This window comes from Aphelocoma coerulescens, chromosome 8 (genome assembly GCF_041296385.1).
Source record: "Aphelocoma coerulescens isolate FSJ_1873_10779 chromosome 8, UR_Acoe_1.0, whole genome shotgun sequence".
NCBI classification, from domain to species: domain Eukaryota; kingdom Metazoa; phylum Chordata; class Aves; order Passeriformes; family Corvidae; genus Aphelocoma; species Aphelocoma coerulescens.
In genome coordinates, this window is record NC_091022.1 from 9,156,448 (window position 1) to 9,175,518 (window position 19,071).

Below are 19,071 nucleotides of genomic sequence, written 5' to 3' on the forward strand. Positions count from 1 at the left end.
AAATGGTAGAACCTCTGGGATTAGACATGGGGAAATGAATAGAGCCAGCCAAGAATTACAAGTTGCCTAATTTGGTGTCACTTCTGTCCTCACAACTGCACTGACTTTTCTGGCATGACACTTAGAAAATGCAGGTTGTAGCTATTTACACTCTTCCAGGCCAGGAGCTCTCAGAGAAATACTGGTTGGATTTTGTATTATGTTTATTCCCCTTCACCAAAGCTCAAGCCTGGGTCTGAATCAGGCCCAAAGGATCTGATGTAAATGCAGATGCTGAGGTTAGTCTCCCTAGCAGAATGCACGAAAGGCTTTCGGTCCTGTCTGGCACAGAGTATGTACTCTTGAAATAAGAGAAAGGAACCAATTAAGCAAAGTAAGAATCACAGCAGAAAATCAGGATGTTAATTAACATTTCTGTTCTTCTGCTATAATGTTTAGAAGCAAGAAGATGCAAAGATAAGGAATTAAGAGAAAGGATTCGTATTTTGCTGCCAGGAATCTTTTTTAGTAATACGTGGGACTGAAAGGGTTATCTTGGGTCATCATTTCTAGTTTTCTGCTAATAAAACAACAATTTAAAATAATCTCATAAATATGTGAAGCTCTATCTCCAAAGTACAGAGGAATAGAAAAGGCAAAAAAATCTACTGGGAGACTGTAAAAAACAACATTTTGTGAAGCCTTGTTCTGGTTTTCAGCCTGAATTTGTTTGCTGGCTGTTTATATACGTTTTTTCTATAACCATTATGCTAAAATAATTATTTTTTCTCACCGGGTTACCTCTGTGTATACAGAGGGCAATCATAGCTCCTCTCTGCTTTCATCTTAGAGACAAACTGGTCTTTTATTCTTCTCCTGCAAGACAGTTCAGTTCTCCTGCTCGTCCCAGTAATGCACCTCTCCAGATCTATTTCCATCTGATTTCATCTTTCTGGAGCACAATTGACCAGATTCACTGGTTTTTTGTCCCATGTGAAGTTCATCAGATAGATTGGCCTGAAACTTCTTTTACAGATCTACAAAAGGTAAGGATAAGGATAACCTCTTACCATTGCTAAGGGTGAAACATGGCATGTGGTGCTTGGGTTTTTATTTCTGCCCTCAGAAGATAGACATGGTTAAAATAAGAAAGATGTTCTCAGGCAGGCAGGAGGCAGCTTTGTCTGTGACTGTACTATAGAGAAAAATCGAACAGGACCTATACTCCTAAGACTGCTCTACTAGGTGTAAAATATTTTAACCGAGAAGACAAAAATCCCTTGGTCTGCAAGATAGGATCCCTGTTCCTGAACCACTGGAATTTTATGTCAAGTGGAGACACTGAGAACCAGGAATCTGAGTAATGTGAGTAAAGGATTTGGCCTCAGGATGAGATTTGGAGGGAGTCAAGAAATCAATCAGTAAAGCCTGCTTGCTCAGGAGAGTGAGGGACAGCAAGGGTTACACAGAGGAAGCAAAGAGCTGGGGGATGTAAGAACAATTATCAAGAGACGAGACAAATTAAATAGACTTGCACCTGGTTACAATCCCTTTTCTGGCAGTTCTAGAGAGCAACAAGGTCCCCTCTGGGGCTTTTCTCCAGGCTAAACACTCCCAGCTCCCTCAGCTGCTTCTCACCAGACCTGTGCTCCAGCCCCTTCACCACCTGTTGCCCTTCTCTGGACTTGCTCCACCACCTGTGACCTGAACATTCCTGGGCAGGAATGTGCTGCCATTGGCCTCAGTCCCTTTGTGTCATGACCACTGTTAGGTGTGAATAGCACTGTTAAAAAATACGACATGTTTTTGAAAGAAATCATTTTAAAGAAGATGCTGAAAACATTTTGTCAGTGTGCGTTGTCCTGCTTGGTTATTCACGTGCTAACTGTATTGTTCCTGCTGTCATGTTACCTTCAGCTTGAAGATCAGTCAGAAAAAGAAACTCTGCCTTCCCTGTGACAGTCAGACAAACACACAGTGGAACAAAAAATGCCTGTGAAGTGAGTTGCTGTTTATGGCTATTTTAATCGTAGGAGATTTATGTGACAGGATGACCAAGTTTGAATAATCTGTACAGCTTTATTTTCCTTCCCCCTTTGAACGGGACATGACCATTTTGATCCCTTGTTGTCAATTCTGCTTGCCATTCCCATTCAAGTAAGTCTCACATGGTCAGTGAGATCATTCTCTGAGTGGTGAGTAAATATTAAAACAATTAATATTGCCCATAAGATCAAGAAGCAGAACTGTCTGGTTTATCCTGGTCCTTCATTTTGATTTTTTGCTTGACAAGAAAGCTAGTAAACATTTAATAAAAATCCTGAAAATTTGTTATATATTTGATAAAAGTTTCTTATTGTTGCTAAAAAAACCTCTTTGCTGATTAATTCCATCATCACATGATGTCTCACAATGTACAACATAATGCTATGTTTAGTTTTCATTTGTGTTTTCACAGACTTACTATATTTGCACTCCAGTTTCCCTCATGTATGTGTTTATATATACTTATAGATATGCACAGTTTTTTCCTGCTTAAATATTATTTTTGCATGCTGGATACAAGTAAATTGAGAGCTACAAAAAAGCTTGGTTAAGGTGTTGCTGCCACTATCCCTTGTAATAATTATAACTACAGCCACGTAATATCCTGACACTGTCATATAATCTCTTCATAAATTTGCAGTAAGAAAATACCATTTCTGGTGATGCTGAGAAGTGGTGGTAGAACACAGCTCTCAAACTAACCTGTATAATTCAGAGAGCAGGGTTTTGACAGCTGAGCTCTCACAGCCCCCTTAGGAACATCAAATATTTTTTACAGAATTTGAGCATGCTTGGGATTTTTTTGTGTTGATTTTTTTTTTTTTTTAAGAAAACTGTCAGTATTATAGAGAACAAAGTGTTTGCCCTCATGTCTAGCAGAAGCCTACAGCAAGCAGCAGAGGAAGAGCCAAAACTATGAATTTACTCAATTATTTATACCACTGAGAAGCTGGTATGAGGCCCATGTTTCCTACTAGTGTTAGCTTGATAACATTTTAGACAATTCCAGTCATTCCAAGCAAAAAGTGTCATACAAATTAATGCTTAATCCTTTGGAACTCGAGAAGAAATTCAGCATAAGCTCTAGAACTTTCCTATCTCTCCTGTGCTTTATTAGAGCTCCACCAGCTTCAACTATTATGAGTATTTCCAGGATGAATAATCAAGTCAGCAGTGTCAAATATTTCTGGTTTTCAGTGTGTAGGGTAGGATGACTGGCTCCCCCTGCTCTCCCTAGCAGCCAGCCACACCATAGTCCCTCAGCCACCACAGGCTGCACAGGGCAAAGATCACAATGCTATTTTCAAGAGTAGATGTTGTTTCCACAGGTCAAATGCTGGGGAAACCATGGCCTGGTCTGAGTCTGTGGATACAGTACTAGCCAATAAAGGTAGGAAGTGATGGGAAAATAGATGTTTTTAAAACGTGTGTCATCCGTTTGCAAACATTTCTGCCAGGTTTTCGTGCTGCTCTCCAGTTCAGCTCCCCACGTGCACTGAACCAACCAGAGCTGCTGTCCTCAAAGGTTTGTCCAAGCTGCAAACACAATATACCTTCTAGCCAGAGCTCATGGGCAGGCAGAAATGCTCTGAAATAGATTTTATTAAGGTAACTGCTAAATTCCCTTGAATAGTTTCATTTTTCATATACTTTTACATAAAAAACCGACGTTTTCTTAGGTATTCCTGTTCCAAAGAAATATGTGTGTTGTGCAGTGACTTCCAGTCAAACAAAACATGACATATCTGAAGTCACTTCTCCCAGAAATGTCATTTCTACAGACCTGACACCACAAATCACAAGCAACTTGGAGATTTCCTTACCCCTGCCCCATTTCCCTGCAGTAACATTGTGGCCTGGATGCTGGGGCGCCTCCACACTATTCCTGGATAGAATTAACTTGATTAACACAATTAAATTTGGGTACTGTCATCTTTCTTTTCTCAGAGCTTGTGATTTGGGTTAATTTTAAAACAGTTTTGTTTCATTTTTTCCCCTTCAAAGTGAAAAATAATTAAAAAGAGGAACAAAGAAGTAACAACGAGTCCATCTTTTATCCAAGTTTTAGTATTTCCTTGCAGGGAGATGGAAGCACCATTTAGGCAGGGAACCTCAGCTGTGTGGGGAGCACACCAGTACAGTGTGACCTACCTTTCTGCTTGCTTCTTAACCCAGAGGTCAGCCTCAAATCTCTGATTTCCTGGCCACTACAAATCCTCTTGAAGACCAAAACCTCCAGGATCCCCTTTTAACAAAGTGATAAGAGACCAAACTGCAGCAGGCAGCTGTTGGGAGCAATCCTTGGTCAGCAACTCATTGAAAAACTCTCTTAGTCCCCTTATCAGTGCTATAATTTTAGCTCCTTTTTATTTCCCCTGCAGCAGCTTCTCAAACCTGGCTGCTGGCTGACATGCAAAACAGTGGCAGATACATGGGTTACACTGTATATACCCAGCAGAAATATAAGTGTACACAGACACACACACACACGTGTATAAATTGCACTGGTCTTGCAATTCTCCTCCACCCACTATCTCACACATTTCCCCCAGAGGGCCTGGCAGCTTTTCGGACATTTTTGAAGTCAGAGTTCAGTGAAGAGAATGTGGAGTTCTGGCTGGCCTGTGAGGACTTCAAGAAAACCAAATCCTCCACCAAGATTGCCTCAAAAGCCCGAAAGATTTATTCTGACTTCATACAAGCTGATGCTCCAAAGGAGGTAAAGAGGTTTTTTCTCTATGTGCTTTGGGTACTCAGGATAGGGATGAAGTGGAAAGTTCAGATCCAGACCTCAAGGAATGACAGAAAATACAATTCCACCTGGCTGTACCTCCCGTTCTCATGTTCATTATTTACCAGGTAGGAAACATTTTGTGGAACTGTGAAGCAAAGACGTTATGGTTTACACTCTCCATTCTTCACACTGGCAATAAGTTTACCTCACCTTCTGAAATTTCTACCTGAAGTTTTAAGGAAATTTATATTCAATATAATTTGTTTTCTCTAACCATTTTTCATAATGCAGTAAGCACCATTTTCACTGTATTTTAGGTACCAGAGTATTGGTAGGTTTATGATTGCATTTGTTCTTTTGTATAGGTATTTTTGACATGATGAGAATGCAAAAATTTCCATCACAGAATTCAATTTTATCATTATTTCAAAAAGGCTTCCTGTGAAAGAACAAGTTGTTTATTAATCTTGATTCATTTTCTGCACCTCAAACTTTTACATTGATGTTTTTGTCTTTGCTAGCAAGAGTGCTTTAGATGTCCCCATGTCTTACACATGATTGAAATCTATTTTATAATTGTTAAGAACCAAAAAATCCTTACAAAATACATAGGACCAAAATCTAATTATGCTGAGTACTTTCACTTTTAATTTACTCTTTGATATTCAGTACTTCCTAAGATTTGGTTTGGCAGAAAGATGAGATAATCAAAAGCAAGTTTTTACCTTCTCTTTTTCAGTGATGCCATCTTTTTAAGAGCCAAATAAAATGAAGAATTCAGTCTGCTAGAAAAGGAAGGGATGAGCTTCCTATTTGCATCAGTCAGGTTATTTGGGAGGAAATTCAAATGCAGACTGTGTCCTGTACACAAACAGACCTCAGCTTTCCAAGCAAACTGACACTGGTTTCATGCTCCTTTCTGCCTACAGATCAATATTGACTTCCATACCAAAAACGACATCTCTGAGAACATCTCTGAGCCCACCCTCAGCTGCTTTGATGCTGCTCAGAGGTCAATCTACAGCCTCATGGCAAAAGACTCTTTCCCCAGGTTTCTGAGGTCAGAAGTGTATAAGGAACTGGTAAAGAAGCACCAGGACAGAAATCAGAAGAGATGGCTTCCATTTCTGTGAGGAAAAAACCTGAGGCTTTATGAGTTGATAATGTCTCCCACTGCAATTCAGTACAGATAATTATTGATTATTAAAGTGATTGCAGAAGCCACATTCAAGAATCACCTGAGAGAGCTAGTTTTTAAGTACAAAATGCACATGATACTTTCTAATAGCAGCAGAGCGATAGTCAGGATGGAATATGCTAGGCACTTGAGCTACCTTCCTAATAAAAAAGTTTGCCATTGTTATTTTTTTGCAGTGTTTGCTTCCTTTTTCAAAGAGATTTGACATTTTTAAGCAGAATGTTTTGGTTTTCTTGTTTGCTGTTGATTCCTCTTTAGATGTATGGCCTCAAAAATAAATCCCTTTCAGGTGACTTGAATACATTTACTCTTTCATTTATCATCTTATTTGTAGCTTGCAGAAAATTTTAAATCCTCTTTTAAACATGTTATATACTAATTCAAAACAGAAGAAGTAGAAATATGGTCGGTAACACGCTATGATAATATTTGATAAATAGGCAGCTGCTTCCTAACAAATGTTCTTGGCATTCAGAGCAAATTAATGTTTCATAATACAGCTGTCTTCAATTTTCCTTGTGTTAATTTAATTTTTTTATTGAAAAGTCTCAATTATTAATTGCCTAGGCATTTTGGCAAAAAGCCACAACTGAGTATATCTTTCTTTGTACATTTTCAATTAATCCATTTTCTTTGCTTTTCCAATATATCAGTGGTACTGTCCCCATGTACTCATGAAGAAATAATTTCATTGTTACCAGTGAAATTCGTTTACCAATTTAATTTCAATAAAACACAGCTAAAGCAGAAAAGTGGACATAAGAAACAGTTTAGGCTGTAAAGCAATCATGTAAATCAGGATTTAGTCATGGTGTTATCTTTAACCAGCAAGTTATGATTGGAACCTGAAATATTCAGGTGTCTACAGATGCACACACTGATTAAATTCACTGCTCTTAGAGGATTTATTGCATATATTTAGATGAAGGGAGGAGCTGTGTCATGGTATTGAAGCAAAAATACTTTAAACCATACAGGGAAGAAATAACATTTGCTGTGGAAAAAAATTCTAAATACAAGAGACAGAAATAAGATTTTTCAAGAAGAAGAAGAAAAAAATCTTCAATTTTAATTTGATGCTTTTGAGCTGCTATAAATCTCCCGGAATCTTTCCCTGTTTGAAGCTCTGCTCATACCTTCTACACATCACTACATCCTCTGTGCAAAATATCCTTTCTATTTTATCAAACTACATCAAGGAACCAATTCATTTAGACCATAAAGGACATTAAGTAGCCTGAAAGCCTGCATACACAGCCTCCAGCTGTGAACTGAGGTTAAAATCCTGCCACATCTTAAGCAGGTAGGGCAAAAAATATCTATTCTTTGATACCCAACTTCTAGTCTATCACCTAGTATTAATTTTTGCTGTCTGCATTTCTTCTTCTTTTCTTTCTGCCCCAGCACTGGCAGTTAGCAGAGAAGTGAACACCATGGCTGAGGTTAAGCTACAAGGAGGATGTGGGTTCCTCTTGCCATGCCACAGCTGCCACTCTTCTCGCAGTGACATTTCAGGGGAAAATCGCCACTTCTGCCTGCGGTGCGGCCTCGGGGCCTCGCAGCCCCCGGGGATTTCTGCTGGCTGAACTCACAGGGCGGGCAGCAGCCAGCAGGGCCGGAATTGTGGCATTTACTCAGAAGTGTAGCAAGCCATTTGCCCTTCCTACAAACCTGATTCTCATTGTCAAAATTGCAAATTCCCACATAAAGGAAGATGTGGGATCACACCACTTTTCGTAGTAGGGCAAAGTTTCTGTGCTACCAATCGTTTGGGACCTAAGGATAAAAAAGAACCTTGAGAACAGATGGGTGGTTGTGAAATCTCACAATCCTCTCTGTGCCCTCCTAAGTTTTCACACTTCTGGCTTTACCCCATTGCAGACAGAAAGTGCCAGAATGATGGCTGCCATGGAGCTCCAGTTCCTGGCCATTTGCAAACACAGCTGAGGAGAAGTTAAAAGCATATTTAAATTGCCAAACATGATAAAAAAAATGTGTGCCATTATTCTGATAATGATATAAAAATGGTATCAGGTAGCATAATGTCCACATGATCAACGGTACAATTGTTGTCAAAATAGGAGATAATTCTTAATATTTTCACATATATGTGAATTTCAGATATTAGTTTTAATAATTACACAGTAAAGAACCATGAATGATTTTAACATATTTTCAATTAATCTAGAATGTTTCTAAGAGAAATGTACAGGAATGGTGCTTTTAGGGGGCATCTCTGACTCAAGGGTGAATTAACAGTACTAATTATTTCATAGCCTCTTAATGAAAACTTTGGTAGTCCTAATTGACAAAGTTAATTAAACTTTTGCTGTTGATCAAGCCTCTCAATGTTTTTATTAATCTGTTCCAGATGATAAATCTGAGATGAAACTTGGGAGAATTAAAATAAATGATCACCATAAATTCATATATATCTCAAGGTAATTTGCTTACCATTCGCAAGCAATTTTTCAAACCCTCAGGACACTATCTGCCTATATCATACTCAATTAAACAAAAGCATATTGAAATGGTTTGGAGTTTATCAATCAAGTTTCTGAAAACTTTGGTAATGTAACTTATCATTTAAGCATTATAAAAGATCTGCTTCAGGAAGTGTTTGCAAACACCCAGACGTCAAAGATGGGAGGCAGTGGTCTTTATTTCTCTTTATTTCCTAGGTCTAAAACTGCTGCTTCATTCTCTACATCACCAAAAAAAGGTCACAGCTTAGCATCCAAGCTCTGATAATTTGACATAGGAAAAGGCCAAGCACTGAAGTGTTATTTAGAGGATTTAGATTGAACTTTGCCAAAAAGACTCAATCTTGTTCAGCTCAAAAAGGTAGATTTACCAAAAAGTCCTACCAAATAGAAATGAGAATAAAAAATGCAAAGTGAATACCACATTAAAAAAAAAACAAAATCCCAATTTCTTCGTGCAGTGCCAATCCTAAAGCTCCAACAGCATCTAGACTCAAAGATCCCACCATATCCATCACGATTACATCAGGCCAGGACTGTCCCAGGTTTAAAATTAAAGGCAGATACTCTGTGTTTTCATTCTCTTTATATGTTTTATATTTATAAAATACTCATAGAAAAATAAGAGGCATGTACATAAAGACAATAAATGCAAATTAGTCCTCAACACAGGACTGTTCTGCAGCCCAGGAACCCAAATCAAAGGCAGCCAGGTCCATTTTCTGTTGCAGACAGGATTATGTGAGACTCCTCTGTATGTCTTGGCAAAGGTTTGTTAAATTCTGCGCATTTCTGTAAATGTTGGGGATGAAAACTCAGTATTTCCCCTTTTGTCAGAAAATTCTCTGCTAAAACTGTAATGCAAAAACATACTTGAACAGACACACATAATTACAGGCTTTGTACAAGAATCTCTCAGGCTTTTGTTTGGATCTGGATCCAAACAAGAAAGATTAGAAGGTGGAATTCCTGGAGCAGTGTCTGCTGCTAAATAAGACAACCATCACTCTAAGAACTGACATAACCTGTGAAGAGGATTTTCAGTGAGCCATTGGCAGTGCAAGGCTCTCCTGAGGGGTTTGGACTCATGTCAGAGTCCAGGGACCTGTCCCCATGGCTCACTAACACCTGCTCATCCTCTTCCTCCCTGAGCTCTCCACTGGGAAAACAGGGCCCTCCTCACACCACCCTAATTTTCTATATAAAAAGCACTCTCTTGATGAGATGTCTGTGGGTGATTCTTGACGCAGTTCAGCTCTCTTAGAGGATACAGGTTTTGAAATGAACTTCAGTCATGGAAAGAGGCAGAAACAGCTCCAACAACTGCTGCAATTTATCCAAATGCCAACAATAGAGGTGTGGTCAAACCAATCCAGTGAGCAGCAGCTACAAAACATTCGATTTGACAGCTTCCCTACACGTGCACATCAGAGCTGGCTCTTGACTTCTTGTTTTTTATTTTCCCTCTACGCCACACATCTTTAGTGAGAAATGGTGTGAATGATGGCCCATGAGCCAGTGGAAGGGCCCCTGCTCACCTCTGTGGGCATTCACAAGATAATACAATCCAGCCTGAACCAGACATACCAAAGTTCCAGGAATTCTGAAGGCTACACACGAAAATTAGCCATTTTTTACTAAAAAAGTCCCTGTGTTTTGGGGGAGAACAACTGCTACATCTAGACTTTACTGCTATGTCTGAGAAAGGGAAACCTAACCATATATAATTTGGCTCCTGCAAAATAGAGGCAGGGGAATTAAATTAATGAAATCACTGTAATATCTTTATTTCTGGATGATAATTACAGTGTGCAGTGCTGGTGGAAATTTTAAAGCATATTATGGATCTGAAATTGAACCATGTTTTCTGCCTTTTGGTTTACTGAAAAACAAGGAGGGGAAAAAACCATGAAGAGAGGCGCTGTCACAGTTGTTGACACCAATTAAAGGTCTCATGTAACTCATGAAGAAGCCTGTGCTCATTAAGAAAAAATGAAATTGAGTAATGAAACAGAGATCCTCATGCATACTCACCTTCATTCAGTAAATAGTGCGCTGCCTAGGAGCAGTAATTGTTTGATATGGTAATTCGGAATTAATCTGAAATACTTACTTAGTAACAGAAAGTGTTTTGGTGAACTGACAAGCAGTGCTAAAATTATCACCAAAAGCTCTACTTTAAGTGTTCTGAAGCTGTTCATTTTGAGAAAAAACACCTCCCAGAAAAGTTTTTTTTCAATTTTTTCCCAACTTTTCAACTTCTATAATATTAGGTGCTGGAAATTAGACTCAGTGTATTATTACATATTTTAAAGGAGGCCCTGGATGCTTTGATCTTTAGTAAGAAAAATGAGTCAATACTAGATCAAATGCTTCCCTGCTTCATTTTTTTTTTTTATATTGTTGCTATGGTTTCTAGCTGCAATGTCATAATTTCTCTGTACTAAAAGAGACATTGCCTTTTAATTTTTTTTTCCTGTATTGCATAGGTTAGGTTATTTGCATATAAAATGAGTAGAGCTGGATTTGTCTCTCAATCCATATCTGTTTCCATTTAGGTTTGCAAGGAGGTTATTTTTACTTCTATGAATAGTTTCCCTACTATGCATAGCAGTCCTGGAAAGACAAACAGAAGCAAGTACTCAGTAAAAACTGTAGGAAAACATTTTTTTTTCCTAATACAGTGGTTATTACTTACAGGCTCATAAATCAGGGAAGAAGAGAAGGAGGAGAATCCATAAATAAATTGTTTCTCGAATAACTTCAAATATGCTGTGCTCCCAAATAAGATGTTTTTGTAGAGAGAATAGAAGGAATAATGAATAATGAACTTAAATGATTTGGCATTTTGGACAAAAAAACGTGTTGCAGAAACCCCTCCATGACTCCAACTACATGGGGAATACAACAAGGCAGGATACAGGGAGATTTCCCAGCCCAGCCTCCCACACTGGTCAATCACCCCAAGGCCAAGCTGCAGTGGATTCACCTTTCAATTCTTAACCAAATTCCAGCAGCAAAAAGACTTTTATTAAAATGCATTATTTTTTATCCCTCCCAGGTATAGAATAACTGTACTGCATTAACTACAGGCTAGAGAGTCCTTGGCCTTTAAACCACCACCACACATAAAGAATGTTATTCATAGTTATTCTCAGCTGGTTTTAGACATTCCTTCCACTAATCTTGGGAAATACCCTGGGCTCAAGGGGCATTTACTTCCAAATAGATTAGATAAAATATAGAGAGAGGGAAAAAGTATAAAGACCACAAACTCAAGAAAGCTCACTCTTCACATCCCAGAACAGGGGAAGCTCCTTTGAAAGGCTGAGCTAGTTTGTTATTTAAAGCATTTTATCCAATAGAGGAGAGGCATAGGCAAATGCAGACTGAATGGGCTGACAACAGAGAAACTCTGAAATGCTCTTGACACTGGGAAGTGACATCACACAAACTAGGAGATGGCAGCCCCTGGCATTTCACCTGGTAGTAGGACACTACAGCTTGTAATACCAGCATTTTCCTGGGCTCTGCACTCTGTCTTCCTGGTCTTTTGCCCAGGCTCCTCTCCATGAAGGGACTGATCTTGCTTCGAGCCCATTTTGAACTTGCACAGTGCTATCACTTTGTCTTGAAGAGCCATCAGCAACTATACAATGTGAATAGTTTCAAATTGATTTGAATTTAATTTCCAGAACAAATGGACTGGATTTTGATCTCCATGCAATCATTTTGCCTGTTGTAATGAGATAAAACGGCACTCTTGTACTTATTGGATTTCTTGCCAGAGCTGAGCTTTTTAGGGAAAAAAAATGAAAAGTGTGACTTGTTAAATGGCATAAAAGGGGTTTTCATGACATGGTATCTTTTCATGTCAAATGGCAAGTACAACATATTCCAAACTAGACAGACTTATTAACGCTGACACCTTTTACAGCCCCAAATGTTTTTCATTGTTGATAGTGACTCAGTATTGGAAATAATATCTTCTGAGACAGGAATTACCAGAACAAACTGTACTTGGATCATACTTTATACTTCCTGATGTTTATCCCTTTTTCCAGTTATTCTCACCCCTTATGTAGATCTCTCTGCAGTGACAATGCCATGTGCCAGAAAGACATTGGTTTTCATAGAAAGATTGCATTTTGGCATAAATTTTAAATACAGAACAATTTGATGTTTTAAAAATATGTTTGCTGGTTGCAGTCACCTTTTAATGTTAATCCTCCAAGCTTGATCTCCCATTTTTATTAGGACTAACACATTTTATTTTTTGCCATGCATGATGAGGTAATAAGACTGTATACTGACCTGAAATTAGAATTAGACAAATGGTAAAGGAGGGCACAAGTGGAGGATTGTGGTTTAAAAAATATGCTCATCTGGTCCCCTAAAAATCTCCTCAGGTTTCTGTGAAGTGTGTTAATGAAAATAAATGCCTACCACCATTGTTACTGTATAACCTAAAAATGCATTTTTCAGGGCAACAGTACCTGTGGATGTAACAATTACAAAAATAAACCCTTTTGCTTCTTTCTTAAACAAAGGGAGTAGTTTGTTTTGTTTCCTTTTAGAATGGGTGGAAACATGAATTAATTTATACTTTAGTGTCCTTTGTATAAGCAGGGTGTTTTGCATAGGATTTATCTGATGGACTCCAATTTCCAAAGGGCTGTTGCTCACCAAAGTGTTTACACAGAGCACAAAGTGTTCACAAAGCATTCCAAAGCATTGCGGTCTGTGCTACAAAATTGCCTGGGTTGATCGTACAAGAAAAGTGTATGTCACATCTTATTTCTGTAATACATTTCAATATTATTTTGTACCACTATCCATTTTTTCAAAATTGGGTATTCAAAACAAACTGAGGGATTGATCTTTTGTTGACAGTCCATATGAAAAAAGGAGAAATGACAAAAGGAATTATAGCCCATTAGAGATCTCTTAAATTCTTCAATTATATAAAAGCAAGGGAAATTCATATGCAAATTGAATCCACTGGCATTAAAAATGTAGGTGGGTACAACATAATTGCAGAGAAGCTGCACAGAGGCAGCAGGATAATGACAGAGAAATAGAAATGCTTTATAATGCTTTAGAAGTGTTAAGCCGATATAATTGAGGGAAGACAGCTTGGAATGCAGCCCCTTGGGCAGGTGATAGCTCATAGCAATGTTCTGGAAAGACATTGTGTGCCTTGGTGAAAGAACTTGTTCATTCACATGTTTGTATTAACTCTCACCAAACCCATCCATCTGAACCCATAGATAACATTTGTACAATGCCCTTTAGGTCTCAATGAGAGTACAGAGTACAGAAATCAAATTAGAGGGGCATGGCCTTGCATAAGAACAACCCACTGAGCTTTGCTTCAAGGATCGAAAGCAGTCCAGATGGATCTGAACATACAGACCCACACACAGTCCTAGAATTCAATACATGTCTAGAATGCTGCAGTCTGGAACTATTTAGGGCTCATTTCTTTCTCAAAACACAATTAGCATGCAACAGGCAGAGAACTGTTGCTATCTAAAATTTCCATACATTGGCATTTTGAAATCGGAGGCACCTCAGTTATCTGAGAGATGTAGGAGCTCAATGACTGGGTAATTGGGGCTACAGAGGTTTGATTTATGAAGAAATATTAAAGAGAAGAGCATAAAGATGGTGTCTCAGTAAAGGAGACGTGAAGCATGAATGTTAAAGTAGCATAAAACCAAAGGACAGGATGCATCTTGTCACATGGAGCATGATTGAAGGGACTGGAGTGATGGGCTCACAGCTACATGATGCATACTGAGGCTTTTTAAAGTTTTTCTGTGCTGATTCCAAGGGAAAGGACAGAATTCCCGTGAGACTGGCTACTCAGATATGGACCAGAGGAGCAATCCTCACTGGCACAGCTGCTGGACTTCCACCACTAAAGAATTCCCTTCTGCCTGTACTCCAGCTGGACACTGACCCCACCTGACACGAACACCAAGCTGGTGCTCAATTCCCAGACAGCAAAACTGCCCAGGCTTCTTGTTCCCTTGGCACTTAAATATCCTGGCATTTTCAGGGGATTGTCTTTGCACAGTCCAGGCACAGCTGCCCTTAACTGAAGAACTGGAGAGCATTAGAGTGGCTAACATAGAAGAGAAAGAAGGTGGAAAAATCAAGACAGACGTCAAAATTAATTTACTTATTTAGGCAGATATCATTATTAGGAAAACATTAACCTGCTTAACTTTCAGAACCTAAACAATCCATCTTGCATAATTACAGCAGGAGAGCACATTGCAAACGTTGGTGCCCTGTTAAATTGGTGCTGTCAGACAGACCCAACTGCTGGTGCCTTCACAGGAGCAGTTCCAAGTTCATCAGAGAGCCCCTCTGCAGCACTAAAGGGCATTATCTTCAAATAAAGGCACCCTTTTCCATCCATGTCTCTTTTACGTTGCACCTCTACCAAGAAAATAGTTGTTTTAATACAGACATGTCAAAATCATATAAAATACTGTGGTACCACCTTGTGGCAACTTTATAGATAGCTCTATTGGCATTAAGACTCTGAATGCCTTTTTAAAGTAAAATTAGAACAGCTAGCATTTGTTCTCATTAGAGTTTTGAGCTCTGTTCTGAACCATCTGCATCCTCCTACCAATTAGAATACCTGACATTTGAAGTAAATTTTAAATGTATTTCAGTGAATGCTGGATATCAATGTTCCAACACTATTTAAAGTCATATATATATATATGATATTACATATACAAGCCTCTTTTTGAGGCACCACGATGGGAGAAGCCACCAGGCTGGTCTGTCAGGTGGGACTAACAGCTCAGGAAGCTGCTGAGAGCCTGCAGGGATCAGCAACACAAGAGGGAACCACCAGAGGGGCCCAGGTTGCCCCTGCTGTCTCACAGATTTGCAAGGAGAGGGAAGCTAGTATGAGGTACAGAGGGGTGACACAAGGAAGACAGCAGGTTCTGCTCTCATGATTAAGATTAGAGGATGGCATGGAGAGCTCTGGAAGGTGAACAGATGTGTAACTGAGCTGCCATGGTAAATATGAGCTTTTGAAAAGAAAACCACAGAAATCCAGATGCTGCTAAGTGAACTGGAAGCATCAGACTGGAAAAGCATTTATTTTAGCTGACCTGGCTGGGCCAGTAGCAAATTAGCTCCTCTGTACCCTTCTGCTTTTGAATCTTTTTAGAGACTCTAAAGTATAACAAACAATACTGTTTCCAGGACCTTTTGGGTTGCCCCTCCCACAGCCATCCTCAGCCTTCTTTTACACATCCCTGCAGGAAATGAGGTTTCTTCCCTTAAACAAGATGAACCATCTGCTTACACGTTGTGCTTTGCTTGAGGACTGTCTCAGGGTATTGAAGTTTAGGGACAAATTCATCTCTTACAGCTTTGACTGATTTGAAAACACAGAGCAGGAAGGAGAACTTCTCATGTTTGAAAACAGGAGTTCTCAGGTTGTTTATTATGTGTACAAGGAAGCTCTGTGTTTTTTCAAATTCCTGCTTCAAATATGAAGCAGCTTGCCACATCCCAGCTTAAACTCAGATGTGCTTCTGTTTCATTCACAACTGTAAGCACAAGTTTAGTGCAAACAAGATTAAAAACTGGCACAGAAATTAGGCATAAATGACCCAGTTTGAAGCCAGGGCTTTGGTGTCTGTGAGGGTTCTCCAGCATCCTGCTTCTCAGTTCCCAGCTGAACCCCCAAGGGAGAAGCATTGGTGTTATGCATTGCAGCTTTTGATTCAGGTTCGCAATGAAATGTGGCAATGCAAAATAATTATGTTTGGGCACAGCATGAGGCTAAAATACAAAGCAAGAGAAGATGTGAACAAAAGTCTTTCGCCCTCTCAAGAACATCCTGTGTCTAGGCACCTTCCTGCCACGCTTTCTAATCTCTCCAACCCCACGCCTGTGTCACCTCTCTACCTCAGATTTACAGAGATCACAAAAGAGTGCCAACGTGGCCATTAGAGGAGTAAACCCCCTTTCTCCTGAAGCACTCAGATGGACCCTGGTTCCTGCCAGAATAATCAGATGTGTACGTTTGACTATTTCCCTCACTTCTAGAAGCTGCCCTTTAAAGGCTCACACTAGTGTGTTACCAGAGTGTCCCAGCCTGTCAGAGAGTAAAACATTTTTCCACTAAGTAGGCACTTATGTACCTGGGACGTGTGTTTTCCAAACTCTCCTGCATACTCTATAAGGCAATGTTGATTGTGACCTGTCAAATAATCTTCCCAAATATCCATCATTTATGGGAGCTATAAGCCCGTGCCCTGATGCTACATTAAATAACTCATAACTCATGGCAAGAGGAGCAGCAGGAAGGGAAGATATATTGAGCTAATTAAAGGAAGGTTTCTTAAACAGTTTCTTTAACCTCTACACACTAAGCACCCATTTATCATTCTGTGCTGTGACAGACCACGTCAGTATCCTCTCCTCAGGAAAGAAGGCCAATTCAGAACGTGTTTAAACATGTGCTCACCTCCCAGCTGGTGAGCAGAAAGTCAAGTCCTCACTGAGAAAGCCTGAGGAAGAGAGGGAACATTTTGAGAAAACACAGCATTTTTGGGTTGTTTTTTTTTCCATGCTACAGAATGGGTGGAATACTGTCTCAGTAGGTTGGAAAAGGAAATTGTAAAACACCATGCACAAACCATCTGCAAAGTGGGGCACAGAAATGTGGCAGGGACACAGAGCTGGAAGATGTTCCTGTAATAGTGAACATTTTTTACTCTCAACTTATTTGTACCTCATTCATCAGCAAGACCCTTATAAGTTCACAATCTGAACAATCTGAAAAAATTTCTGTTTCTATATGTCAAGGCCAGGACTTTTTAATAAAAGTTTTTGATGGGAAAATGATGAGTGAACCCTCCAAATTTCCCAAAAAAAAAAAAAAAAAAAGTATATTTCAAACGGGTTATCATGAAATTTTCTCAGGATAACATTGGAGGGGAAAGAACAAGAATAAAAATTATTTTCTTCATGGCTGCAACATTTCCTCCCTCATTTGGAAATAACCAGTGATTCAGAAGCTAAGCTGGGAGGTGTGGAGGTGCAACAGAGCCCAGGACAACTATCTCAAGTCTCCCTCACTCCAGCTATTGCTTATCTTGTGACTAAGGGGTGTCTGTCTGCCTGGTGTGGGCTCCTCTGTGAACACTGTTTCACTTCTGGTTTTGGGTATTTTTTAAGCCAAACCTTTGACCCCCCCCAACTTCCTATTGCCCCCTCTTGCCTTTTTTCTTGATCTGGAGTACTTTGGTTTTTGAGGTCCTGCTCCCATGCCTGTCCCTGCCCACAGAGGCTGAATGTTACTCAGCCTGGGGGTGGACTTACAGCCTCATGTGTTTTTTTTGGTTTGTCTGACTTGGGGGAGGGTGATGGAGATAGCACTCTGGCCCACACTTGAGCCTCTCCATCTATATATAGTTGTATACTCGTGATATTTCCACAACTGTATGGTTTAAGGGCCATCTCAAAAAAGCAGAAAGAAGGTGGTGACTTGCATGGAAAGTTTCTGCCAGTGTGCCCAGCCATTATGCATGCCTGAGTGCATCACATCCTGCTGTGTTCCCTTCCTCACCACTCCTGAGCTGCCCATTCTGACCCAGGCTGGGGCACAATCCCCTTTTTTGATTAAAGATATCTCCTTCTCAGCCTGGAAGTAAATCTCTAACTACAGCACCTGCAACACCATTTTTAAGAAGCTGTTGTGAGAACCCCGGAGCCAGTGCAGCCTGTTTTCTCTATGGAAACTCGTGTCTTCTATTCTTAGCACCACAAAGTCTCACCCTGCTGCCACCTACCACCTCACCCTTACATAAGGTTCCATTGCTTGCACCCACAACCCTTCTGTTTCACACCTTCTCTCCCCCGCTGCCTGCAGACCTCTGGCAAGGCAAGAGCAGCAGGAGGTTCAGAGACACTCAGGCCCAAGTGACCCAAGTCACTCAAGCACAGGCACGAAAATAAAACAAACACAAAATGTACCAAGGTTTAAAGGGACACAAAGAACAGTGGTTTACAGAAAAGTGGGCTCAGACAAGCCTAAAGGTTTTTTCAAAAAATTAAAAGTTTATATTAGTTACCAGCAGAGGACAGCAAGGCTTTATACATGCAGAAACTGATTTGCTTCTCTGCTCTGGGAGAAGAGATTGGTTGGTGTTTAGACATCCTTGGGCAAAGGCTTCCAAAGAGAACGAGTCAAGAGTGCACATAAACGTGCTCCAGGAGCAAAAACCTCTTGAGATGTGACTGAGCTGTACATTTGGCACAACTATTGCATCATCTGGATGCTGAAAGCCTCAATGCTTAAACCTGTTTGCCTTCAGGACCAGACTCAGATTCAGCCAGAACTGTAGGATAACAATAGTAAACACCTGGAGTACAGATCACAAGGCTCAGTCTTAGGTTAGAAATACAACACCCTATTTTACTTCACCAAAAGGCGATTAATTTTTTTAAAAAAGATAAAGCTATTTAGTGCTATTTTACATTCGGAATGGCTTCCTACTTGCCCTTAATTGCTATTTCAGAAGGGCAGAAACTGCAAGTTTGATCTCACAGCTGACAACCCTCTACCTTCAAAATTTTAGGGC

At 39.8% G+C, this 19,071-nt stretch overlaps 2 protein-coding genes across 3 annotated transcripts in view; one reads left to right on the forward strand and one right to left on the reverse strand.

The window, feature by feature from the left end:
* RGS4 (regulator of G protein signaling 4) overlaps positions 1-19,071 on the reverse strand; it is a 124,770-nt gene that overhangs the window by 47,786 nt on the left and 57,913 nt on the right. The window lies entirely within an intron of this gene.
* RGS21 (regulator of G protein signaling 21) lies at positions 1,969-5,892 on the forward strand. Its single transcript, XM_069022754.1, has 4 exons — positions 1,969-1,979; positions 3,339-3,415; positions 4,578-4,744; positions 5,689-5,892. The coding sequence occupies exons 1-4, from the start codon at positions 1,969-1,971 to the stop codon at positions 5,890-5,892; spliced, it is 459 nt and encodes a 152-aa protein (XP_068878855.1).

What these genes read in the sequence shown, in the direction of transcription:
- RGS21 (XM_069022754.1), top strand. An exon ending in TACAGTACTAGCCAATAAAG is followed by an intron (nt 3,416 to 4,577) that starts GTAGGAAGTGAT and finishes CATTTCCCCCAG; the next exon opens with AGGGCCTGGCAGCTTTTCGG. An exon ending in AAGCTGATGCTCCAAAGGAG is followed by an intron (nt 4,745 to 5,688) that starts GTAAAGAGGTTT and finishes TTCTGCCTACAG; the next exon opens with ATCAATATTGACTTCCATAC.